Source organism: Patiria miniata, unplaced genomic scaffold (assembly GCF_015706575.1).
Source record: "Patiria miniata isolate m_02_andy unplaced genomic scaffold, ASM1570657v1 HiC_scaffold_1, whole genome shotgun sequence".
Lineage (NCBI taxonomy): Eukaryota > Metazoa > Echinodermata > Asteroidea > Valvatida > Asterinidae > Patiria > Patiria miniata.
In genome coordinates, this window is record NW_024037047.1 from 20,625,677 (window position 1) to 20,653,136 (window position 27,460).

General features: G+C 38.9%; 1 protein-coding gene across 1 annotated transcript in view; it reads right to left on the reverse strand.

Annotated features, from left to right (window-relative positions):
* Positions 1-17,179, reverse strand: part of LOC119725318 (serine/threonine-protein kinase 38-like) — a 34,922-nt gene extending 17,743 nt beyond the window's left edge. The window contains exons 1-2 of the mRNA XM_038196703.1: positions 16,768-17,179; positions 3,993-4,212 (exon numbers count right to left, since the gene is read on the reverse strand). Coding sequence (XP_038052631.1) covers positions 3,993-4,135 — 143 coding nt within the window. The 5' untranslated portion in view covers positions 4,136-4,212; positions 16,768-17,179. The remainder of the gene's footprint in view (positions 1-3,992; positions 4,213-16,767) is intronic.
* Positions 17,180-27,460: the final 10,281 nt, after the last annotated feature.

The following is a 27,460-nucleotide window of genomic DNA, read 5'->3' on the forward strand; positions in this document are numbered from 1 at the left end:
TTTAGCGCTTGGTCATTTTATCAGAGGATGAATCAGTTTTGCTATCAAATCTTTCCATCTGGTTTGACTTTTTTTCACAATATTTCTTTTTCCCTTTTTGTTGTTGTTGACTTAAAGGGAATGTACATCATTGGATTTTGCTTTAATTTTCAGAAATGAACTACATGTATTTGAGGGGTAACTATAATAGATCAAATATTGTTACACTGACAAGTTTGAAGTTTTGTGTTCGAAAATGCTGGAAAAACCAAGAAAAACAAAAATTTCCAAGTAGTCTGGTTCCCTGACTCCACTAAAGATGAAATGAATCAATTTATAGATGCCGGAAAATTGTAAGGTAAGGAAACCAGTCTAACTGGCCTGCATCCATTCATGAACATGTAATACATAGCAAACAAAAAGTTTGGATTGAAAAAAAATGGTAAATTTGGAGCAGTAGTTGAAAAATAGTTAGGTTTTTCCAACGGTAGTCGGCCGACCACCGTTGGAAATTTATAAAAAATACCACTTTTCTTTAAAATGACTTCACACCAGGTGCCATAATTTTACAGGATGCTTTAGACTTTCATTTACCAACATCCCAGTAACTGAGTAAGCTATTTCGTAAAAATTTGGTAGTTTTGTTTTCCAATGTTTGCAAATGTTGTATATTCCCTTTAAATTGATTGACTACATGTACATGTAAACCCATTGACAGCAATGTACATCATCCAGGCATTATTTTTGTGGTCAGGATTAACACTTAATGACATTGAGTTGCAAAAGGGTAAATTCCAATGGAGTACCAGTGCATTCCATTGCCGTTCATTCACTTGGGCAAACTGTATTAGCGGTAAATCTGTCTTGCCAGATTATTTTCTGATTAAACATTTTACGCTGAGATTTTTAAATTACAAGTGCTACATGTAAGCATCGTTCAAACTGTACTCTGAATGTTATAAATTTATCAAACTACATGTATGCTTAAATTTAATCAAAGAGAAAATTGTACTCCAGCACTTGGCTACATGTTTATTTACTGGAGTTGCTTTAGAAGCAGAAAACTTGCTAACAGTTCTACAGTCTAAAGCAAACTTCAAAAACAAGACACATCATCAGATTATTTTTAGGCTGGTTATATACACACGATGTACGGGTGTGTTTTGAATAGCAAAATGTTTCCATGTGCTGCCATTTTTGGCATACATGTATAATTTGGAAAATGTTCCCAGGTTAACAAATATTTAATTCAAGTAACAAAAACATATTCACCTAAAAAAACATTTTAAGGGAGAATGCACATACTATGGTTTTGTTTTAAATTGATAATTTTGTGCACCTTTTGCATACATAAGTTGTATTACTTACAAGTCTGACGTACACTGCAACAGACCAGTGTGCTGTGCATACGTTTTTTAGTTTCATCATACACGTACATGTATACGTGTACATGTACATGTACATGTACAGTCATGTACATTTTCTGTACACGTGGTACATGTACGGTACATGTACGGTACGTACATCTGTACATGGATATGCTTCCAAGGACTAACACTTCAACCACAACAAATAAAGCTTCATTTTCAGATATTACGGTTCTACATGTAGTTGTCACTGTTAAATCAATTTTGAAGGGTTAAAAAAGGTGTGCATTCACAGTGTTTAAACCATTGCTATGACGTCACACTATTGTTAAAAGTGTGGATTCGGATCTACGAATCTCTTACACTGGTCACAAAGTGTGGATTCGGAACGACGAATCTTTAGTAAAGTGTGGATTCGGAATTACGAATCCACGTCGGACAATTGTTCTCCATAATGAGCATGAATAGGACCGTCTGCGTGAAAATTTGCTTTCCGAAAATTACCATTGCATCTTCACTGTCAGATTCTCCGCCGTCACTGCAAAATCTAGTCAGAAAGAAATCGTCGTCTGAACTATCCATTTTGACGTAAGGAGCCTACACACACAAAATGACTTGGTTGTACATGTATGTGTACGTGTGGCATATACGCATGCTAAACACGCCAGGAAAAAATGTTGCAACCTGACGCCACTTCCGCGCTTGTGTACAAAGTCTATGGAGAGTCATTTCAAGTATTTCCTAACAAAATTGGAAACATTTCTCAGTCCCAGATTCATGTCTTATCATCATTTTTGCAACGAATGACCTTCATTGAGATGATATGAAGGAAAAAGTGGCGTCAGGTTGCAACATTCTTTTCAATACTTCTGTTGACGCAATCATGTTTAAGTCGAATAATACACTCGCAAGTGTGGATTCTTAATTTACGAATTCACTCGGGGCTTCGCGCCTCGTGAATTCTTAAATTACGAATCCACACTTTCTCGTGTATTCGCCTTAACGTACATAACGGTACACAGTGTACTACATAATTTACAAAATGTTTATTCATAAAATCAATGCTAAAAGTTGAGCATGCACTAAGGATAATAAATAAAACATTATACAAATAGAACATCCTTGAAATACATTTTGTAAAACAGTTGCTCTACTATCATACTGTGCTCAATCAATATTTGCTTAATGAACCGCCCAGCATTTCATAAAAAAACCCCGAAGTCATTGCCCTATGTACCGCATATGTACATAAAGTGTGCAAGGTACGTGTGCAGGTACAGTGCGTGTTTATGGTGTAAATCGAGGACACACACATGCAACATCATCGATGAATCGAGGACAGAAACCGAATCGAGGACTCCTCAGTTGGAAAACGTTTACAGAACCAATGACAGCTGTTGCGAAAAAGTTAAAGTACCGGTACAAACAAAGGAAAAGGGAAGAGGAACAACAAAAAAAATCCTTGATTTACACCATAAACAATCGTGCTAGTTCATGTATCATACACAGTACAATACCTATAGATGTGACGTACGCAATGTTGTGTATCTGGACAGTATCCAAGGACCAAGTTCAAATACATACTTTGTGCACATAATCACAGATCACAAAAGAGTCAAAACTGACTGAACCACACGATACAAATAATCATTCAGTTTGTGCAACCAAGCACGCCACATGGAATTGAGTTTTGTTCTCATTGATCTACATGTGTACTTGCAATAAAGCAGGCCAATCCCACCATTCATCCATGTTACATTCATCTTTTCACTGTGAAAATCTACCATAATCTATGTTTGTAAACTTGTCTATTGGCACACATTACACTGGTGGTCTGTAGTGTATGAAGGGGGGAAATTATACAATGGGCAATTCCACAGTTAAGTGCGACATGAGGGTCAAAATTTCAAAATGATTTTTTTCTCAAACATCTTTTCCAAAATTGATAAGGCATATTCTGAAGTGTCTAATAAATAAGCCATTGTTCTAAGCCAATTATTTTGTAAGTTACAGCACTTTTCAAGTTGGCGCTCTATTTATGCCAAAAACCTTGGTAAGAACACAAATATCTTTTGGTATTTTCAGTAATCAAATAATCTTGAAGTTATTTATGTGTGAAAATAACCACTCTCAGAGTCTATTGTTTTGGAAAAATTACTTTTATGTACATGAAATTAATGTTAGATACCCAGGATGTTCCGTTACAATAACAATAAATAATGTAATGTCAGTCACAAAACAACGATGATTTTTTTTCCATAAAAGTATTGATGTACCTTGGCACCACACACAGGCCAAGGGGGCCAAGTATTAATAATAATAAACAGCCATTATTTCACTCCAACCCCCTAGGCCCTTTTTGCTAGGAACCATATCCTCCAAAATCCTCCAACATTTTGCACTTCTGTTCAAATAAGGATACCCAGTTCCTCAATCCTTCAAAATCGTCAGACAGTCCTGCCGCTCAGAACTGCATTCATCCTCAATCCTCCAAAATCCAAATATGGGCCATGCCCCAAACCCCCCAACCTTCCACTCCGTAAGCTCCACGCTCTAAGCGCTCGGCTACAAGGCCCCTCTGCGGCTACGAGGCCCCTCTTTTTAAAAATCCGAAGTTTAATTCACCCACTAGTTCCTACACCGTACCTGTTAAGTCGTTCCTCTTTCTGGAACCACAGGTTGTGGTAGAAGTTCTCTAGCGTGACCTTGGCCTTGGTGACCTTGTCGTAGGTGTGGGGCGAGAAGCGTACCCCGCCCGGGGTCGTCGCCATGTTGCTGGAAGTGATCATCACATCAGCGGAGCGCAGACGTACACATGAAGCTACGATGATGGGGGTTGTGCTTTATGCAATGTCAGAGAGAAAATCTGTGAATGAAAAAAAGAACGAGCTGGGAGTTAATGTTGCATGTTGGTTTAGTCCTTGTTAGAGACTGGGTTTGGATTACGGCGTAGTACCGGTGTCAGGAAACCACTTTTAGAACTCCGTTGCTGGATCATCTCGTCGGTCGCACCACGAACCGGCGTATCTTGATTTTTTGCCAAATTGAGTTTTTGCCATTAGCGTCATTATTTCATCAAAGTGCTCATTCTCAGGAATTTTTGTTCCGATCGGAGTTCTAATTAACTAAGAACGCTAATTAGACTGTGTGGCGTATCTCTAAAAAATGAAAAATGCTGCACCATGAAGTGGCGTATCCCGATACGCCACTTTACACGCTAATTCCCATAGTGCTATGACGTCACAAAGGAGCGTCGACATGAACAATTTGAATTTAGCGTTTCACGAACCGACGTACATGTATCTCCGTATCTGGCACACGGCCACTATTACGCGCGTTGTATAACATAGGATAAACATGATAAAAATCTGTTTCACGAAGTGACGAATAACTTTTGAACTGAATTTCTCAAAAACTAAGCAACTCAGATGCACACGAATTGCATACAATAAAGTTAAATCTATAATTTAATAGCAAAAACGAAACAATTTTAATTCTTACACAGGGAGTATATGGAATGAGCCTACAAAATAATGACCAACTTTAAATCGTTTTTTCTCGAAACAAAAAAAAATGCGATACGTTGGTTCGTGGTGCAACTGACAATCTCTTCCAACATGTAGTGTGAGTCAGCTGATGGTGGACGATACAAACAGCCATTATTTTACTCCAACCCCCTAGGCCCTTTTTGCTAGGAACCATCCTCAATCCTCCAAAATCCTCAAATGAAGGATACCCAGTGCCTCAATCCTTCAAAATCGTCAGACAGTCCTGCCTCTCAGAATTGCATTCATCCTGAATCCTCTAAACTCATCCTCCTCTTCAAACACCATTCATCTTCAATATCTACCAAAACTTTACATGTACATGTAGCAACCGCGCGCGTGCGTCGTGTCAATACTCCCGCACCTATTCACGGCTTCGCCGAATTAAAAAACGAATGTCAGTTACTTTTTGGATAGCTGCAAATGGTCAACTCTACCTTTAACTACATGTACACTTGTTGGGGACCAGCTGCAAATAGGGAGACAAAACAAATCTGGTCTCGGACCAACAGTACAATATTTTGGTTGAAACGACAGCTGTGAATTCATCTGCCTGCAACTGCACTCAGACACAACTTACAGAACTTTTACAGTGACCAGAGTCTGTTGATCTGTTGATTACGTTGTCTGAATGTAAGCGGGTTTTTATCTGTGAACGTTGGGCATAACAGGAAAGGGGTGGGCTAAGGAAATTTGTCATCTTTTTGTCTGTTTGTTTTTTTGGGAAAAACAAGGGAAGTGGGATGTTTACATGTATCACCCTAAATGCCTGTTCAGACTTGCTGGAACTCGAAACTGTTACCATAAGGAGACATGTATCACAAGTGAGAAAACAGCATTTACTAAATGCATTTAGTGTGGAGGCAGACCAAAGACAAATTTCATGTACATGTACATGTACATTTCAAATAACATGTCCTGTATCAAATATCTTGTGTTTGTGTTTGATTCAATTAAGTGTTGTAGATAATTTTTTGGGAAAGAAGTACTGTATGCACACTTAAAAAAAACATATTTATTGTAAATTCCACGGTCCACAGAATACATACAATTATAGGCCTACATTGTACATGGTTATGACACGTACGGTACATTGGTATTTGAAGAGAATCAGAATGCACTTTGCTACATGTATTTTCCTTGTCACTGGCACCTTATTTACAGTAAACAGGGCACTGTCTGGTTCCCTATCTCCCTACTACTGTATTTCAACTGCGCATGCGCACAATGATATGGGTCACAGGTCATTCAGGATATATTCAAACGCTCATCGAAGGTGCATGAACGCCCCAGGAGATGGTCACATGACGCTCGCGCGTTAATTGCGAGCAGACTGGGGGTTCACGTACAAGACGCTTGAGTCGCGTAAGCATTTTTTTCCTGAATGACCTTTGACCTGGACTACATGTACTTCATCGAGAACATTACATACATTGTGTAGCTTGCATACAAGCATCAAATCCCATATTATAGTACAAGCATACGAAAACATGAGCCTATCAAGAATTAAACAGACTGACGTCCATTGCCAATTCACAATTTCAATGCATGTACTTTGCACTTTGGGATGTTGGTGGTGCAATATGATTTGTATGCTTTAGCGTGGCATTTACTGTACAAGTCCTTTGCGAAATGAAAGTTAAAACTACAGTTGTGAAGACAAGAGATAAAAATCAATTGTTAACATCCGGCCAAGTCAACTGTACATATTGGGTTAATGATCACAAATGACTCAGATCTAGGGGCGTCGCTGAAATTGTGTAAATACATACTGTACATGTACATACAGTGCAGTGCAATGGAAACATAACACTGCGAAATGGAATGGGAAAATTTGTGAAAAAAATTCGGATTCGCATTCGCAGTATGATTTCGCATTTTGAGCGTGACTTTTACCCCTTGCGAATTCGCAGTGAGAATGTGCGAATGCAGTGTGAAAACGGCGCGAACGCGGTGCGAAAAATTTGTGAATGCGGACGTTTTGCGAAAACGGTGCGAATATTTTGCGAACGCGTTGCGAAAAAACTGCAAACACGTTGCGAAAAAAACTGCGAACGCGGTCCAAAAAAATTGTGAACGCCGAGGGAAAAATTGGTGAGTACAAAAGCATTGTGCGAAAAATGTGCGAAAATCGTGCCAAAGGGGACGCGAAAACATTGCGAAATCGATGTGATGAAAGTACATGTGCATGTACATGTTCATCCGTTGGCAAAATATGCTGCAATGTAAAGCATATTGTCCGTGTCCAAAATCGTTCCTTTGAACAGTGTAACCAGTAGTCGAAGGGTATCCATGCACTTGAGCGTGACACCACTGCAGTAAAAGCTTCTAATTCTGGCCGCCGGATTCCACTGTACCCACCCTCCCCCTCAAATTTGTTTGGCCACGCCTGTGCTCAGCTTATGTCAGACACTGATTTTCAAAACATACAGGAACAGTTTCAGTTGCCATGGATAAAAGATAAAAACATTATCAGCACGGCCAGTGAACTCACTGAATGCACTTTTCCAATCAATAAACAGGAAGTGAAATTAACAACAGGCCGGCTGACTGACCATGAAGGAATTTTCTCTACATGACATGCAGCTCAGTAAGCAAACAAAACCAGGAAAACATGTAAGTGGGCAGGATTAATCAAAGTCACTTTCATCTGTAATTAGTCTAACACATCGTAGCTTTCTTGCCCGCCTGCATGCATTTGCAATTAGATATCTACCGGTACATGTATCTGGTTAAATTACACACTATGTACAGGTACTGGTACATGAACGTTATAATCCAATGGAAAAGTTAAAGCTATATAGTCCATCATTTGCAGCCATCCGAAAAAGTAACTGGTGTATTATTGTTGAAAAACATACTTGGTTGAAAGATAGTAAGTGGACTAAACTCCCTGTGAAATTAATCTTTCTGGCAAGCTGTCATTTTGAAGTAATCAACAAAATAAGGCCTTTCCAACGGTGCGTCTTAAGACGCACTGTAGGAAAATTTAAAATAGTAGTTCATTTTGTTATTTGACGCAGCGCGCGCAAGCATTGGCACGACGCACAGGCGCGCGCGGTTGCTATAATTCGTCGGATCAGTGCGCGACATCAGGTATACATGTAGCTGCAATTCAAAACATGATTCAGCAACTTTTGATTTGAAATTTGAGATCCTAGAATGCTGTTTTTCTCACAATACAGCTGAAGCTGAGCTGAAACTTCATCAGGATAGTTGTTCAGTATCCTTCATTAGATTGTGAACACTTTTGTTGCTTCAAACGAACAAAATGCACAAATTACAAATGATGGACTAGGGCCTATATCTTTAAATGGAATTGTACCGTATCTCCACTAAGTGCCTATTTTTTTTCTTTTTGAAAACCTTTTAATAGTTCAGTGTATGTACATAGATGCCTAATGTAAACAAGAGTATCAGACATCATTTGCATGCTGTATTTACCCAGTACACTGTTAATGTGGGGTCATGTCAGTAGTCAGGACATTTTCTAAAACTGTAAAGTTTTATGTTAAAGGGAATGTACAACATTTGCTTTTGCTGCAATTTTCAGAAATAAATTAATTTGGGGGATCGGTATGTTATAGCAAATATTGTTAAAATGATTTTTTTTTGTACGTTTTGGGCTTGTAGATGCTGGAAAAAAAAACAAGAAAACCAAATCATGTTCTTGTAGTCTGGTTCCATGACCCCACTTACGATGAAACGGAGCCATTCAAATACTTTGGGAAATTGTAAGATCAGAGAATCATTCTTGCAGGCTTGTACCCTTTTTACAGGTAATTAATCAATTGCAAAGAAAATGCGAAAGAACTAAATATAAAATTTTAGAAGCACTTTTGAAAAAAAGCCAACCAGCTTTGGAAAAATTTTTCTTTTAAAATGTGAGTACACCAGGAGCCACGATTTTACATGCTGCTTTAGACTGTCATTCCCTAACAATCCAGAAAGATATTTCGTGATAATTTGATCATTTCGTTTTTTGATGTTTACAAATGTTGTATCTTCCCTTTAAAGGGAATGTACATCATTGGCTTTTGCTATTATTTTTAAAAATGAACTATTTGAGGGGTTAGTTTGTAATAGATAAAATATTGTTACACTGACATGTTTGAAGTTTTGTGTTCGAAAATGCTGAAAAAGCCAAGAAAAACAAAAACGTTCAAGTAGTCTGGTTCCCTGACTCCACTAAAGATGAAATGGATCAATTTATAGATGCCGGAAAATTGTTAGGTCAGGGAACCAGTCTAGCTGGCCTGCACCCGTTCATGAACATGTAACCAATAGCAAACAAAATTTTGACTGAACAAAATGGTTAATTTGGAGCAGGAGTTGAAAAAAAGTTACGTTTTTCCAACGGTGGTCGGCCGACCAGCGTTGGAAATGTATACAAAAAATATCGTTTTCTTGAAAATGACTTCACACCAGGTGCCATAATTTTACAAGATGCTTGAGACTGTCATTTACCAACATCCTAGTAAGGTATATCTTAAAAACTTGGTAGTTTTATTTTTCGATGTTTGCAAATATTGTACATTCCCTTTAACAACCCTCTAGGCTCTACTACTTTTGATAATATGAACATAGCGTACATATATACCTACATAATGCATATTGTACATAGACCTACATACAAAAACATTGTAAAATGTTGACAGTTCAGTGCACTGCCACACCTAGCTACTACAGTGCAAACATGCCTGATATTTACCATGGAACTATAAAATGCCACAAATGATGACGGTCGAAACAAAGAAAATGCTCTGACCATTTTGTAGAGTATCTGCTAGCCCCATAAATGTGGCCAATTTACTGGACTACCTCCGTAAACATAGGCCACACATCCACATGTACAAAAACGTGTTGCACTTTGTCAAATTTTGATTTTCACATTTAGGCTTAGTTTGTAGGGTTTTTTTGCTTTAGAAGCATACTCACCCTCTTTATAGGCTAATCAGAAAGTGCTGCCTTTTTCAGATGTCTATTTTCGTGAAATTTCCAGATTCATTTGTATACGTTTGCGTATCAATATTTCAACATGAAATTTCACAAAAAATAGACATCTGAAAAAGGCAGCACTTTCTGATTAGCCTATAAAGAGGGTGAGTACATGTATGCTTCTAAAGCAAAAAAAAATATGAACTAAGCCTAAATGTGAAAATCAAAATTTGACAAAGTGCGACACGTTTTTGTACATGTGGATGTGTGGCCTATGTTTACGGAGGTAGTCCAGTAAATTGGCCACATTTATGGGGCTAAGTATCTGCATGCTCCGAAAATTCTACCTTCATGAAGTTACAAAGGAAACCGTGACAGAAACATACTTTTTACAGGGTACGTTCAGAATTCAGTGGAGGGCAATTCTGGAGCTACATGTACAGTACATGTACAATGTAGCTCTTTTCCAATTTAATGACTTCAACAGGGATTCTGTGGATCTAGTGATAAAATTAATGTAAAATCTGCTTGCCTTCAAGTAATGATGGTTAAATCCAGAGCTGGAGTTACATGTACTGGCACGTTTGTTTATATAATTATTTAAGGTGTAAATCAAGAATTTTCTTTTGTTCCATTTCCCTTTTCCTGTGTTTGTACCGGTACTTTTAACTTTTTTGCAATTCAGCTGTCAAATGATTTTGTACATGTTTTCTAATCGAGGTCGTCCTCGATTTGGTTCTTGTCCTTGATTGACCGATGGTGTTGCACACGTGTGTCCTCGATTTACACCATAAACAAACGCAGTGCATGGAGCTAAAAGGTCACCAAATATAATTTTTTTATGCAAGTTACCTAATGGTCAGACAAACAAGGACCAAATGGAGAGCTACATGTAGGTCAATTGCTTCCAAACAACAAATACATGTAATGATGGTGGAGCTGCCTACACGTAGGTCGTAAAAAGAAGCCCCGCTGAGCTGGAAATGAAGCCCTTAGCCCCACAAATTTTTGCGGCTAGAATACATTTGTAGCTCCAGAGCTATCTCCAGAGGCGGAATTATAAGTTGCGTCTAAATGACAACCATTTTGGATGTAGCTAGCTGGTCACATAGCTATGGAGCTATCTCCGGAGATGGCCCCCATCTGGTAGCAGACCAGTAAATAAACATCCATAGACCCCAATGGTAAATGCTCCCACTTCAGAAATTCGGGAAAAATACTCACAAACTCTCCAAGGTGTTCGAGACACACATCAAACTAAAGCTTATTCCATCATCTTTCATTTTCTTTTCAATTTTTGGGGGGTCAACTGGTGACTTTTAGGAGATATTTCCATCCGAAGATGATCACCCCTGAAAATGGTCCTGAAGCCCATCGCCATTTTGAAAAACGATGCCTACACTCCATTGCAAAATAGAGCGCTTTAAGGGCCCCAATTTCATCCAAATTGAACGGAACTACAAGCTCACAGTTCTGTGCACGGCTTCCACCCATATTTTTTACAAACCCTAAAGTTCATGGCCCACAGCATGCTCAAATACTGAAGATTTTGAGGGCATGCAAATCGTGATTTGGCCGGCGTGGGCAATTTCGGACCGATTTACTGGTCTGCAACCATCTGAATGATCCCACAATACACGTTCATAGTTGTAAATAAGTGCAATGTGTCACTGTAAATTGTCTGTGGTGCAATAGACGTTATGCATTTGAAGGGGCATCATATCACCTTTCCTGCATTAAGGCACCACTCATCACACTACCAGCAACCAATTCTAAACCAGTTCCAGTAAACAAACACGATTAAAAGACTGCACGATTCATAAAATTCTTAATCACAGGTCTGTCACTGACTGATCAATTGATCCCTTGTGTTTAATGCCAACCACTCCTTAAGATTATCCCTCACGGCCAACTGCCAATTTTATTCCACCTGCTGGAAATAATTGATTGGATAATTTGTAAATATTAACCCAGCAAGATTAATCATTTCCCCTTGTCTTGTTTTCCCTGCGTGTATGCAGGCCAAGAAGTGAGGACACACCCTGTACTCTGACCAAGGCAAGACTGAAGATTTCCTGAATTCATTAGTTGTCACACAATACGCAAGAAAGCTCTAATCATCATGAGTAAATTTACGTACACTATAGATGTACACATAAGGCATACCCCGGTACGTATGGGTAGGATGCTCATATCCCCACATACATTAAAGGCATACAACATAAATGCTTTTGCTGCAATTTTCAGAAATAAATGGATTTGGAGGATTATTACATGTTTGTTATATAGCATATATTGTTAAACTGACTTGTGTCACGTTTTGGGCTTGTTCGGTATATGTTGGAAAAACCAAGAAAACCAATCATGTTCTTGTAGTCTGGTTCTCCGACCCCACTAAAGATGAAACAGAGAAATGTAAAGACTTTTTGGAATTGTAAGGTCAGAGAATCACTCTGTATGTAGCAGGCTTGACCCCTTCACAGGTGTGTAATCAATTGCAAAGAAAATGTGGAATAACTAAATATGAACAAGTAGGAGCAGTTTTTGAAAAAAAGTCAGTTCTTTCCAACGCTGGTCGGCCGACCAGCGTTGGAAAAATACTGTTTTTCTTGAAAATGTAAGCACACAAGGAGCCACAATTTTACAGGATGCTTTAGACTGTCATTCCCTTACAATCCAGTGAGGTATTTTGTGATAATTTGATCAGTTCGTTTTTTGATGTTTGCAAATGTGATCTTCCCTTTAAAAGCATTGTTCTCACTTTAGCTAAATTAATTAATCCAAAAAGTGGTTCTCATCACACTCACAAGATAACGGAACAAAAGTCTTCATTGTCCATTCATTAGCACACCGGATTAGGCTGAGCCCACTGTACATGTAATTTCATCAACACATTAATATCCCATTCTCGGGTGTGATCCAATTAGAGAGGCAAACCGGCCACTGTGATTGGCCGAGGGGCCCTTGCAACAGGTGTGGTACATGTACACAGGTGCACATGATACCATGGCCTTCAAATTCCATTGTATTCATTTCACGGAAATTTAACATGTAAAGCCATACATAGACAAACTTGTACAGTTATGGCAGGTCAATTGGATTTTTATGGCATTGAGGCATTAACCCTTACTCTCTGAGGGTAGTTTACTGCATGTCAGTTGGTTATGCCAATGCCCTCCAGCTGCAGTTTATCGGAGGATACTTTGATGTAGCAGTGAAGGCTCCAATTGGCAGGAGTTGGAGGCCCTGGAGGGTGCCTGATACTGACCAGCTGGGGGCACTTGATTGTTATCAGAGGACTCTCATTGTTCTCTGTGGCATGTATTGGAATGCCTGTCCAGTTACCCTTGAAATGATATGGCAGATATTGGAGGGCCATGCAAAAAACATAGGAGATTTTCTTGAGGCACAATTGGCATGCGTTGGAGGGTCTAGTAGGGTAAGGGTTAATCCAGGTTCATGTATTGACATCCCTTAACCCTTACCCTACTAGACCCTCCAACGCATGCCAATTGTGCCTCAAGAAAATCTCCTATGTTTTTTGCATGGCCCTCCAATATCTGCCATGTCATTTCAAGGGTAACTGGACAGGCATTCCAATACATGCCACAGAGAACAATGAGAGTCCTCTGATAACAATCAAGTGCCCCCAGCTGGTCAGTATCAGGCACCCTCCAGGGCCTCCAACTCCTGCCAATTGGAGCCTTCACTGCTACATCAAAGTATCCTCCGATAAACTGCAGCTGGAGGGCATTGGCATAACCAACTGACATGCAGTAAACTACCCTCAGAGAGTAAGGGTTAAAGACATGAAGGTGTATCCGGTATCATACAGTACACAATATTTTTCAAACAAAACCAATTGTGAGCAGTGAAAATTTCGAATAAGGGAATAAATGTGTGCTCCGGAGGTTTTTATCACTCTGTTTAAGACCGCTTAGAGTCTGGGTGCTGATAATTACCCGAGCCGGAAGTTTTGTGTTTGAAAATGCTGGAAAAACCAAGAAAAACAAAAATGTTCAAGTAGTCTGGTTCCCTGACTCCTCTAAAGATGAAATGGATCAATTTATCGATGCCGGAAAATTGTAAGATAAGGGAACCAGTTGTAGCTGGCCTGCACCCGTTCATGAACATGTAACCAATAGCAAACAAAATTGGGACTGACAAAAATTGTAAATTTGGAGCAGTAGTTGAAAAATAGTTAGGTTTTTCCAACGGTGGTCGGCCGACCATTGTTGGAAATGTATACAAAAACACCATTTTATTGAAAATTACTTCACACCAGGTGCCATAATTTTTACAGGATGCTTTAGACTGTCATTTACCAACATCCTAGTAAGGTATTTCGTAAAAACTTGGTAGTTTTATTTTTCGATGTTTGCAAATGTCGTATATATATTCCCTTTAAGCTTCTTTTTCGTTTAAAATTTTAATCGTGTAAACATCAGATTCTTATTCACTGCACTGACTGACCTACATGTACTCGTGTATTGTTTTGTACTGCCTCATCTGTATGATTGTTATCCATAACTGTTAATGATATTCATTACTTTGACCTGGAAGTGTTGGGTTTGCCAGTGGGTAATGCCAGGCTCAGGTGCATTCATTGATGCTTGATAATCTTCCCTGATTGGCATGAATTCAAGTAAGATTTCCATATCTGACTAGGCCTAGTCCGAATGTAACTTTAAAAGGCGATAACAAGTTCGACATGCTTGTTGGCATGGTTGGGTCCAAGTTATTTGGACAAAATCTGGTAATCCTTACTTTTAGGACCCCGTTCCTTTATTTAAAGAAAGGGAAAGACTCACCAAAACAGTTGACTAAATGACACTCAAAATTGACATTCTGATATTTCTTGGCACATCTGAACAATTGGCAGTGACACCTTCTTGAATATCAGCAGGTTTAATTTTGTGAAAAGAGGGCAGGGCTTTGATTTATGAGGGAAATTCAGGGGTAAAAGACAACGATGACAACCAGAAAACGGACTCAAAAACCAAGATGGCAAACATGAAAGCTTGACGCAATGAAAGCTCGATGCTGATTGGCTGATAAAAAAATAAACATCTTATTAATTTTTTTAGCAGCCAATCAGCATCAAGCTTTCATTATGTAGGGCTTTCACTCGTGTTGTGAGAACTACAACATGCACCTGACTGCAAAAAAAGGTAGGAAAGTCACATTTCCTTTGAAAGCGCTTTCAAAATTACAGCTAACATGAGTTTATATGAAGAAAAAAGACTGCTTTAGCCTGCAAAAGTCACTTTGGTACGGGACAGTCATCTGCTAAAGTCAGTTTTGAACAGAACTCGTAAAAAATAGAGGTGTCCTAAAGATAATCATAAGGATTACTAGACCCGTGAACGTGGCATTGTATACAACGCCACGCTGTTGTGTACTTTCGAACCTAGCGAAATTGATCCGCCATACATAATTTCGTATGGATGTTGAGTACTCACCTAGAAATCTAAATTTGCCTGTCCGCGTGTTCAGGATGTGTCATTTCGACGAAATTTGCCATCAATGAAGACCCATACGAATGTGTAGAAATTAGATTTTAACCTGACAAGTGACCCTGACAAATGACCCTGGACGAGTACCCAGGGTCATTTGCGTGCAAAATTATCGGAGCCCTCCGAGCTACCCGTCTGCTTCATGTGGCGCATATGATAGGCGGCGTCTGATTGGCCAATAACGAGACCTCGTGATAAACGCAGCTAATAATTTGGAATCGCACTTATGATCCGGACATCAGGAGTGCCCGGAGCGTCAGTGCGATACCAAATTATCTGCAGCATTTATCACGTGGTAAATCACATGCATGATCGGAGGAGGTTGCAGGACGTCAAGATCTTGCCAGATTTTACCTCGAATATCGTTTAAATGCCAGATTTGGCGTAAAAGCAGATTTCAACATGTTCAAAAAAGCTTGATTATTGATATGTGAATACTTATCACACAGTAACTAGTAAGGCAATGTTCAGTCTTTGTCACGGAAAGACGATTTCGCTTGGTTCGAACATGTACATGATGAACAAGAGCGTGGTGTAGTTTACACAAGCTACTCCTAGAACTATGAGGCTCCACGTAGTGGAGCCTCATAGGTTCAGAAGCCCGCAAAATTGTTGTCAGCACAAAACACTAATTAAGTACAAAAACGTCCATCCCAAGCAGGCCGTTTTCCACAGAACCGCTGCACAGTTTGCCCCTAAACTCCATACAATACCTCATGACATACTCACGTTATGTGCACCCAACAAACATCGGTGGATTCTGTCTGTTTTTCGGCAAAAATGATGAAAAATATGCCCTTTCCGCACTGAGCCAACCTAACACTTGAAACGAGCACGCGTGCAGAATGATCGCAGTCATTTTCGGTTCGATCGCTCGGAGCGCGCCGCGGGGGGTATGGTGTAGAGCGGAACGATAGTATGCACATGCGTACAAGTGCAAGTACGTACCCCCCGCGGCGCGCTCCGAGCGATCGAACCGAAAATGACTGCGATCATTCTGCACGCGTGCTCGTTTCAAGTGTTAGGTTGGCTCAGTGCGGAAAGGGCATATTTTTCATCATTTTTGCCGAAAAACAGACAGAATCCACCGATGTTTGTTGGGTGCACATAACGTGAGTATGTCATGAGGTATTGTATGGAGTTTAGGGGCAAACTGTGCAGCGGTTCTGTGGAAAACGGCCTGCTTGGGATGGACGTTTTTGTACTTAATTAGTGTTTTGTGCTGACAACAATTTTGCGGGCTTCTGAACCTATGAGGCTCCACTACGTGAAGCCTCATAGTTCTAGGAGTATACACAAGCCACGTTCATGGGCATGGGTCTACGTCTAAAACTGAAAAGAATTACCCAAAATCTAATCTTTTTATTTGATAAATTATCCGAATGCAACATGTCCGATCAACAAACAATAGTCAATACTTACCATCCGTTCAGATGACTTTTTTTTCTGAAACGCTTCCAAAGCTACATAACCAAAACCACACGAGTCCTGACTATTTCAGATTCAGTTACTGCTCATGCTGACGACGTTGTCTTGAAGTGAATGACAGAAAAGTTACACAAGTTCGGCTCAACACTCGCTCATCAAGTCATCAACACTGATCCGCAAAAAAAATACAAATCGTCAGCCTTGGACTTGGCGACTGCAATACCCAAAATAGATTACTACAGTCCCATGTAATCAAATCATGAATGACGCTCAGAGATAAGGGCTTTGTTGTTATATTCTGAGCAGATTCGACCCACTCATTATTCGGTCTTTTGTGGGGTATGGCGTGATTCTTGTTGATATAGAAGATCGCAGTTACCTGTCTGACATCAGCCCGATTCAACAGCGTCTATAGTCCATGTAGTCAGAATCATTAGGTCAGGGAACCAGACAAGCACTCACGAAAACGAAATTACAGGCGAGCATTTGTTGGAGAGGGCGCCCTACAACAAAAAATGCCAGAATCTGGCCCTTTTGTGAGCCCTGTCTATGAAAATTAGTGCTCTGTAGATTTTTTCTTCAAACCAAAAAATTGAAAGTAAACAAGCATTGATTGCATTGTCCCTTTTAGTCCAATGAGTTTCCATGATCTACAAAGAGTGTACATTCTTCGACGAGAAATTCATCTCGAAGTAATCTGTATCAAACCCATAAATCGAACCACTTTGTATAAAAATGGAACATTACAACGCCGCATCGATTTCTGGAATAGCCTTACAAATACCATGACAATCGGGGTCCCTGAATGTATTCACAAAGAAACTCAAAACCAGTTTCTGAAATACGATTTGAAAACAATCCACTGTTTAATCTGACCTACAAAAATTAATGTCGCCATTGTTCCATGTTGCTAATATTATTCACCTATCTTAAAAAAAAGTGTATAAATAAAATACTGGAATATTGGATTCCGACAACTCTTACATCCCCATTCACAGCTTGATTAAAAGAAACCTGAAATTTCCTTCAGCCGAATCCTAAGGCGAAGCTGCAGTTTGGAAACACCTAAACTACGTAAACAAGCACATAATGGTTCCACACCTGTCTTTCCACTTCCAACCAATAGGCAGCCAGCCAGCCACTCTTAAGCGCGCACAGCCAACTCGGCCACTCGATTGTTGATATCTCTCCGCGCTGAAGAAAATAGGGTGCGCTTTTTTGTCGAAATACAAATCAAATATCGTTGTCAAAGGAAAAAAAGTTGACTTTTTTGACAAATGTTATAAAAGGCTAGCGAATGTATAGTCAGACGTCCCGCATTTAGTTTTGGTTGAACTGGATAGTGTAATCTGACCGCGTAGGGGCACATCAACAAAGCCCGTGACCTCAGCGTAAAAAGGCATATGCCAGGCCGTGATACTCACGTGTTGGCAGCTTTCTGTGAAAATGTGCCATAACTTATTCCCCACAAAAATGGGCATATTTTCAGCGGATTGTTTTACTCTTCAGAAATGATATGTACCCCAACTGGATAAGGACAATACGACTTTCATTTCAGTACATGAATTAGACCTAGTCGCACTGCTGAGGAGTTTTATTTGAGATAAGCGGGCCACAAAATGGGTGCCTCAATATCGTTCAACTGGACGAACGGCCACAAGCAAAACTTCGACTACGGGCGACCCTTGGAATGCAACTTGGACTCCATTTTACTCCGAGCTTCCATCCGAGGTCTTCCCTGACCGACTTCTCAGTTCGCCGCCTTCGGTTTGTAGAATTGTCGTGAGTGAAATAAAGTTATGGAATCGAAACTATAAATTGAACTTTTCCCAAACTTTGTGCAATATAAACCAGCCTGCCGTGAAGTATTTTCGATTCAAATATGGCTCAAATACTGGACTATCTCCGTATAGTGAGCCACACAGCGGTGTGCACTATTTGTGGGGAAAAGTTGATTTTTGAGGAAATCGACATCCGGGAACTGTTTTTTGTTTCACTTGATATTCCCCATGGAGGATACTTACCTGTTTAGTTGCCAGGAAAAATGTAACTCTGTCTCGTTAGGTGGTTGGTTATCCTGTAATTGTCATGCAAAAATTGCAGTGAGTTTGTCCAAAAAAGAAGAAGATTTCTTCAAAATTAACTTTTGCCCACAAAATAGTGTACATATCGCTGTGTGGCTCACTGCACTATACGGAGGAAGTCCGGTATTTGAGCCACATTTTGTGGCGCTGTCAAAAACTCAAAGGAACTCTGAACATAATACATTAGCCTAGTTAGATCTGCTCTGGAGAAGATCAATGGATACTTGAACTGAATTGACATTTACTGTGGAATATACACGAAGGGAATTGTGAACTGAAACATCTCGGACCTCAACTGTTGTGCCGTGGATTTAATGAACTACCTGTGTTGAAGTTTGGCTGATGTCTTTGCTGAATCAGCCGAGGGGCCATCTTCAGGTTGTGCTTTGACACGAGTGAACTCCGGTAAATGGGAAACAAGTTCCGAGGTGAGTAGGCTATAACTTCTTTAAAAGTAATCTTAGAGGAAACAATTTTATAGGTGAAGACTTGTATTATTGTCACTGCCAGCTCTTTTATTCATGATATAATATTTCATCCCCTATTATCATAGGCTAATATCCTTTTTTGGCGGCCAAGATTTGAAAACAATATCTGGACATTTTTAGGGCATAACTATTATTGTATAATTGTATCCACATATGACCATAAATTAGTTAAAAATACACCTCAAATTTATACTCTCTAAACTGGATAACTATGTCTAATTGCCCTAATAATTAGTCTACTTTGTATGTGTAATGTGTGCCAAAATGTATTGATTTTTTTCGGCCTGTGGTATTGTCTGTATAATGAATCGTCGGGGTTAGGTTGTGATTCAAAAGACCACCTGTATAATACATTCTTTTCTTTGAAAAGTGAACAATGTAGTCTAATTGGCTCCTGAGCCCGGCGTAGGTGGTAGATGGTGTGACCCTTTGACCCCAAACGAGGTTGGTTTGAAAGGTTATAATTGTTATAGTTTCGTCAAAGGGCATAGTATTTCTACTACAGCTTGTTAATGGTAGTCAGTAAGTGGGTCTGTATGTGGGTTACATCATGTACCAACTCAGTCGGACTTACAGATATTGACATTTCTCATTAATTGTAGCAATAATCTGACGCTACTCCAAATGCCAAAATACCATGTCAAAACCCATTCACAGTTTCTCGTGTAAAGGGGACTCCAAATAAATGTTAAGCTATTTTTTTTTGGGGGGGGGGGTGATAATTCATACTCAATGTGGGGTTTTTATTTTTTAAATGTGTTTTTTTTAAATGACCTTGAATAACACATCCATGTGTATTGTGAAAATAACTTGCTAAGACTAAAAAGAAAACATTTCTTTTCATGATTGCGTAAGGGGGGGGGGGGGGTTGTATTTACTCGCGAAACCAGAATTCTAGAAAATTATTCTATGATTAAATGTAAACATGTAAACAAATTACCACAATTTGTGATTATGTAGTCGAATATCATAAAATACCATTTCCAATTATACTGAAATTGTTCCAAGGAAATTTGCTAGATGTGACTTTACGTGTCCTTTACTACCAGATATTAAGTTACAAGTACTATTATTTGATCAACTAAAATCATTGTTCACTATATTGGTAATACCAGCAAAACAAATATCACAATATAAACAGGGACAGCAAATTAATTGGCCCCCACATTTATGGAATCGCACATATTGTATATTTTTTCAGTTTGCTTGCAAACTTTTTGAATCTTCATAGGAGGCTGTTTCTGCTATTGTCAAGATAGGGCCCATACTGCAAGCACAATTGGAGGTCGTGGGTTGGAGCCCCCCCCCCCCCCCCCCCGAGTGATTTTTCCAACTTTCACTCGGGAGGTAACACACTGAGTATACAGTGTTTATACGTCGGTGAAGGGCAAAACCTAATTTGATTAACCAGTCGGTATTTTAGTAGAGATTCCCTTTACGTCCTTCTGTGAAAGAAAACAACACCCAAAAATGTCCCAAAAAGTTAGGTGATATTAGAGACAGTGTTTTATGTTTCTCCTCAAGAAAATGGGATCTTTATTTTATCTTGCAAGAGAATGTTGAAGTCAGTGCGACTTGACCGCAGGACTGGCAAACATCTTACCGGTACCTTTCTTGATGTCGACCCTCAGCAGCAGAAATAAAATTGTCTGAAATGTAATTCAACATGGGGATTTTACTTCTTCGAATGAACCTCTAAAATCTTCATTCTCGGGAGCCACAAATTGCAAAAACAATGAGTGGAATAGATGATGAAGGTGAAAAGTGCAAGTGTGGCAGAGACAAGTTTACATTGTAAATGTTCATGTATTTTTACAAGTGTATTTAATAGGAGTAGCTCCCCTTAGAAGAAGAAAACGAGTTTAGTTGAAGTAAGACGGCCCTTCACTTTCCTAGTTGTGTGTCCCCTGTTTGTTTACTGTAGCCCATAAGTCCCCCCTAAATGATCTGCTACATGGTCAAGCACACTGTATCAGCCAGCAGACCATGTATATTCTTATTATTTTTAAATTTATTTTGAAAAAAAATAGTACAAAAGGAAGTGCACTGTGGAATATAGAGCCGTATGAAAAAAAAAGTAAAATAAGAGTTTTAAGTTGTACATTATAAAACTACAAATTTGTAAGTATATCTACTTGATGATAGGAGACAATCGTAGCTTTCTTGAAGATAATCATGTAATGTTATATTTTCTTCTTTTTTTATTGCAATGTAACTGATTATAGGAGGGCCCATGTGTTTTCGTGTAAACTGAATGATATGCAGTATTGTTTCATGGAAATGTTACACAGTAAAAACATTGTTTGGTGTTTAAACACATTTTTTAACAGTTTCTTGTACCCACTCTTTAAACATGGTTACACACACGACATGCTTAGGTTCATAGATGTCGGTGACATATTTAGGCATGTACGAAAGCCGATTAGTACCATCTAGTACAAATTGTTAAAGTAAATTGAAGTCAAATGATAGGCTAAATGCACACTTTTATCACACTTTCATTATTATCTGTCTACGAAAAACGAACATTAAAATATAATTAGATTTTTTTTTTATCAGTTGTTATTTATGAAACTATGAGGCTTTCATACTGTGCAAAATCCTAATAAACATGTTTCAAACTAAACTTGTGGGAAAAAAGTGGACACAAGAAAAGTGTTAAAAAGTTAATGTAAGCACCCCTTTTGTGCAGTGTAGTTTTTGAAACTCTAAAATATCGGAAGGGTTTCATGGGAGTGATCAATGTAGAACAATTCAGTATCGTTTCGGTTTGCGGTAACACCATGTGGTAATAACTTCTGCTTAGAAGATATTAGTTCTGAAAAGAACTTGTCCTGCTTGTTATCAACTTTGCTAAGTAGTTTTTTTGTTCTGATAAGAACAGTCTCCTGACGATGACTAGAGCAGGCTAGTCGAAACGTTGAGACCAAAGACAAGTTCGTTTAGAACTTACAGCAGGACTGTTCTTATCAGAACAAAAAACCTACTTAGCAAAGTTGATAATAAGCAGGACAAGTTCTGTTCAGAACTAATATCTTCTAAGCAGTAGTTATTACCACATGGTGTTACCGCAAACCGAAACGATACCGATACCCCACCATGCAAAGCCTCAAATCTTATAGAACAATTCAGGTTGTCGATTGGTGACGAGGTATCCGTAAAGGTTTCACTGATCGATCACTAATGGTTGAGTTGCAAAGCGATACGTTACGAGGGATTCAAATAAACAATTATCGATGAGTTACCGATATCGAATGGTTCAGTATCAAGAGGAAAGTATTGGGTTGAGTCTGAGTTGCAATCAACATGTTACAAGAGTACTAAATTGTAGACATTGTTGAGTTTGCTGGTCGATCTTTATGAATGTCATTATTGTAGCAATAAAGTAATTGAGTGAGCAGTCATGACTGGCTTATAACGAATATCACTGGAAATGAATGTCGTGTAAATGTACAAAACTGGAGAGATTTTGGGGTCAGAAAATTGGATCCAGGTTGAATAACCTTCTTGTTACCTTTATTATATATATATATTTTTTTATTGTTTTCTCATGTGTGTACATAGTAAGAGATTTAAAGGGAATATACATCATTTGCTTTTGCTGTAATTTTCAGAAAAAGATGGAATTGGGGGGTTGGAAATATATAGCAAATATAGTTACACTGACTTTTTTGAGGTTTTGGGTTCGAAAATGCTATAAAAACCAAGAATAACAATCATTTTCCTGTAGTCTGGTTCCCTGACTCTATATAAGAACAAAAAAAACAGAGCAGTTTACATACATTGGAAAATTGTAAGGTCAGGGAACCAGTCTAGCTGGCTTGTACCGTTCATAGGTGTGTAATCGATTGCAAACAAGTGCGATGGTCAATTGGGGCCAGTATTTGAAAAAAAGCCAGTGTTTTCCAACGCTGGTCGGCCAACCAGCGTTGGAAATTGATACAAAAATAGCACTTTTCTTGAAAATGACAGTATACCAGGTGCCATGATTTTTACAGGATGCTTGACACTGTCATTCACTAACAGTCCAGCAAGGTATTTCAAAATGATTGGGTAGTTTTATATTTTTGATGTTTGCAAATGTTGTATTTTGCTTTTAAAGGAGATAACTTTATGACCACTGGACATGGGCATTAAATTTTATCAGTTATTTTGCGTGAAAATAGGGCACAAAATTGGACACCAAAACGTGACTTGCAACATAAGGGGTTAGAACTCTTCTATTTCCTGATAAACTGTTATTTTAATTTTATTTCTTTTTGACAACTGATTTTTTTCCATAAAAGGTTCTTCTTATATATACCAAAAGTTCCTTCGGAAAATACTTGAAATTTCTGGGAAAAAATGAGGAAATGTGAAAACTAACGAATGTAACATTTGGTGTCCAACATGTTACAACATAAAATGGGCATGACAAGAATTAAAAACAGACACGTCCTGATTGAAGGTGGAGTAAGTGTGAACCAGCAGCAGTTATGAGATATTGTAAAAACTTGTTATTGTCTCCATGTGCTTTCCATGTCCAAAAAAAATCATGCCAAGAACACAAATTACTTTGGTGTCCAACTGTTACATACGAAAGATTTCATTTTTCCTCCTACATAGAGTGAAGCAAAGCGAAACAATACGCTTTAAACTATATTTGAAATGACGCCACCCATGCATACATACATTTTGTATTAAAACACCTCACCCACAGATTCTGTGTCTTGATTGGCCGAGAGCGAGTCACATGTTACTTTCTAATTTTGCTATCTTTCTGTGCACAGCCAAAAGTACTATGCGCATAGCAACCAAAGTACTATACCATTAGCAACCAAAGTACTATTTCCACGGCGCGGTATTTGTGTACAAATGCATGCTGGTGTGCGCGTTGCGCGTTGTGCGTAGCGCGTATTATTCCAAAGAGAGCGCGCCGCAGACTTGGGTTAAAACATTTCGTGAAGGGGTAGTTTTTAAGAGAGAAATACATTTTCCACCAATTTTGTATTGAAATTGAAGTTCATTTCAACTGTGTTCAGATTTAAATAATTTAAAATATTAAACTCACGCAGAATCTGTGGGTGAAGTGTTATAAAACAATTATTGAATGCTTTATCTCGTGGTGAAGTAAAACTAGCCTCCCTCGGTGATCCATGGACCATTCTATTTTCCCTCGGCTTCGCCTTGGGAAAATAGAATGGTCCATGGAGCACCTCGGGAGGCTAGTTTTACTACACCACTCGAAGCATTCAATATTTGTATACTATTCTCAATTCATAACATTCAAATATAGGCTAAATGAAGAAAATTGGTGCATGGTAGAACTTTGGTGTCCACACAATTGATACATGTTACTATTATTCAAATAGGCTACATTTTACATCATATTTTGATTAGGTTTATTGTTAGTCTTTTCCATAAGTCACTGTGGTTTAAGAGAATTTTACATTTTTTGTGGATGGTGATGTCTTTTGTTTGATACATTAGATATTTCGACATTAAGAACCCTCCTATGAAAACATGCATTGTGAGCCTTGTTATTACTTTGGTCAATATTGGTCAAGACCCCCATTGGTTTGTACACAGTATGCCAAGAGGTGAGGAAGTTAATTTTGACCGTTTGTGACCTCTTAAATAGTAGGAGGGATAATGTCTAATAAAGATCTCCCAACATGGTATGTACAATATTATAGCACATTTTTGTACTTCAAATGACAAATTGATTGTAATAACTATAACATTTAGTAACTAAAATTAACCAACAGCAAAATTTGAAGTGTTTTCTGTACATTTTATATAACGTATGTAACGGCGTCTTTCAGTACATTAATCGGGGCCGTATCATAAGTCCGACGCCTCATAGGTCCGACGCCTCATAAGTCCGAAATTTCGGACTTATGAGGCGTCGGACTTGTGAGGCATAACATTTATTTATTCCGCCTCATAGGTCCGACGCCTCATAAGTCCGACGCCTCAAAAGTCCGACAACGGAAAAACGAGGCATTTAATTTGTCGGACTTACGAGGCGTCGGAGCTATGAGGCGTCGGACTTATGAGGCGTCGGACCTATGAGGCGTCGGACTTATGGGGCGTCGGACTTATGGGCCTTTATTTGGTTAGGGGATGCGATTTTGTCCGACAACGGAAAAACGAGGCATTTAATTTGTCGGACTTACGAGGCGTCGGAGCTATGAGGCGTCGGACTTATGAGGCGTCGGACTTATGAGGCGTCGGACCTATGAGGCGTCGGACTTATGAGCGGACCCCCATTAATCAATTGGTCATTTCTCTATAATCCAAAGTCCTGGTCCAAATACAATGTAGGTGGATATTTCAAGTGTTGGGCTCCCTGACTAATGCCAACACATACCACATATCACAAGTTATTAACCTCATAAATGTTGTTTATAGCACAAACAGGACACCATGTTAGAACGTTAGATTTGAATTTCAGAAAATAATTAACTATGAAAACTGTACTTTGGGTTGAGAAATTATCTCTTTACTTTTAAGTTGCTTCCTAAACATATCATAGATTAAAATAAACACAGAAAAAATTACTGTTTTTTTGTACTCAATATTTTGAGATGCCTGTCACTCTTTAGTGACCTAGTATCAGAAACTTACTCAAATTGAATCGGTAGAATTTGTGTTCAAGGCTTTGCAGTAACAAATAGCGAATAAAAAGGTGAAAGGGTAATTTGGTTAAGTAATGGTAATCGGATAACATTATTGTTGATTATATTAAAACCCTCCTTTGCCAACATGCAGTCCGTGCAAAGTTGTTCACGCAGGATTAAACGGGATTGGTTGGCTGTGACTGTTTATGTATTTATATACAGCTATGCTTTGACTGTGGGTGATTGATAAACCAGCTGTGCCTACCACTTGCCTGCTCTTGTCTGTTGTTTAGTCAATGAAGAGGAAAAGCAAGCCCCGAGAGGAAGTTCAAGTTACAGAAGGAAAATGAAGTCAGAAGAGGAAAATCAAGCCCCAAGAGGAAGATCAAGTTAGAAGAGGAAAATCAAATCAGAAGAGCAAAATCCTGTCAGAAGAGGAAGATCAAGTTTTTCACATGAAGATTAAGTTGGGAGGGAAAGATCAAGTTAGAAGAGGAAATTCAAGTTCCAACAAGTGGTGGTAAGGGACGGCTGTAAGGGGAGATATGAGGCCGTTTCAGAAGAGGAATATCAAGTTGCAAGAGAAAGATCAAGTTAGAAAAGGTTACTCAAGTCGGAAGAGGAAAATCAAGCCCCAAGAGAAATATCAAGTTAGAAGGGGAAAATCAAGTCAGAAGAGGAAAATCAAGTTACATCAAGTGGTGGTAAGGGAGGCTGTAAGGGGAGATGGGAGGCCGTCACAGAAGAGGAAAATCAAGCCCAAAAAAGATTAAGTTAGAAGAGAAAAATTAAGTACGAAGGGGAAAATCAAGCCCCAATAGGAAGATTAGGTTAAAAAAAGGAAAATCAAGCCAGGGGAGGAAAATAAAGTTAGAAGAGGAAAATCAAATCCGAAGAGTAAAATCAAACATCAATAGGTTATCAATCAAGTTAGACAAGGAAAATTAAGTTAAAAGAGGAAAATCAAATTACAACAATTGGTGGTAAGGGACGGCTGTAAGGGAAGATGGGAGACCGTTTCAGAAGAGGAAAATCAAGCCCAAAGAGAAAGATCAAGTTAGAAGAGGAAAATGCAGTCAGAAGAGAAAGATCAAGTCAGAACTGGAAGATCAAGTTAAAAGAGGAAAATCAAGTCGCAAGAGGAAGATCAAAATAGAAGTGCAAAATCAAGTCAGAAGAGGAAAATCAAGTTACAAGAGGTGGTTAGGGACGGCTGTAAGGGGTGATGGGAGGCCGTTTCAGAAGAGGAAAATCAAGCACGAATCAAGTCAGAAGAGGAAAATCAAGTTACAAAAGAGGAAGATCCAGTCCGAAGAGGAAAATCAAGTTAGAAGAGGAAAATCACTTTCCAAGAGGAACATTAAGTTACAAGTGAAAAATCAAGTCAGACGAAGAATAGACCTTTTGCGTTGCATGTATTTCAGAGGTTGTTCATTGTTATATTAATGTATTTACAACAATGCACAAAGTGTTTGCTCATGCCTATGCCCACGATACGAAACCTTTGCCTTCT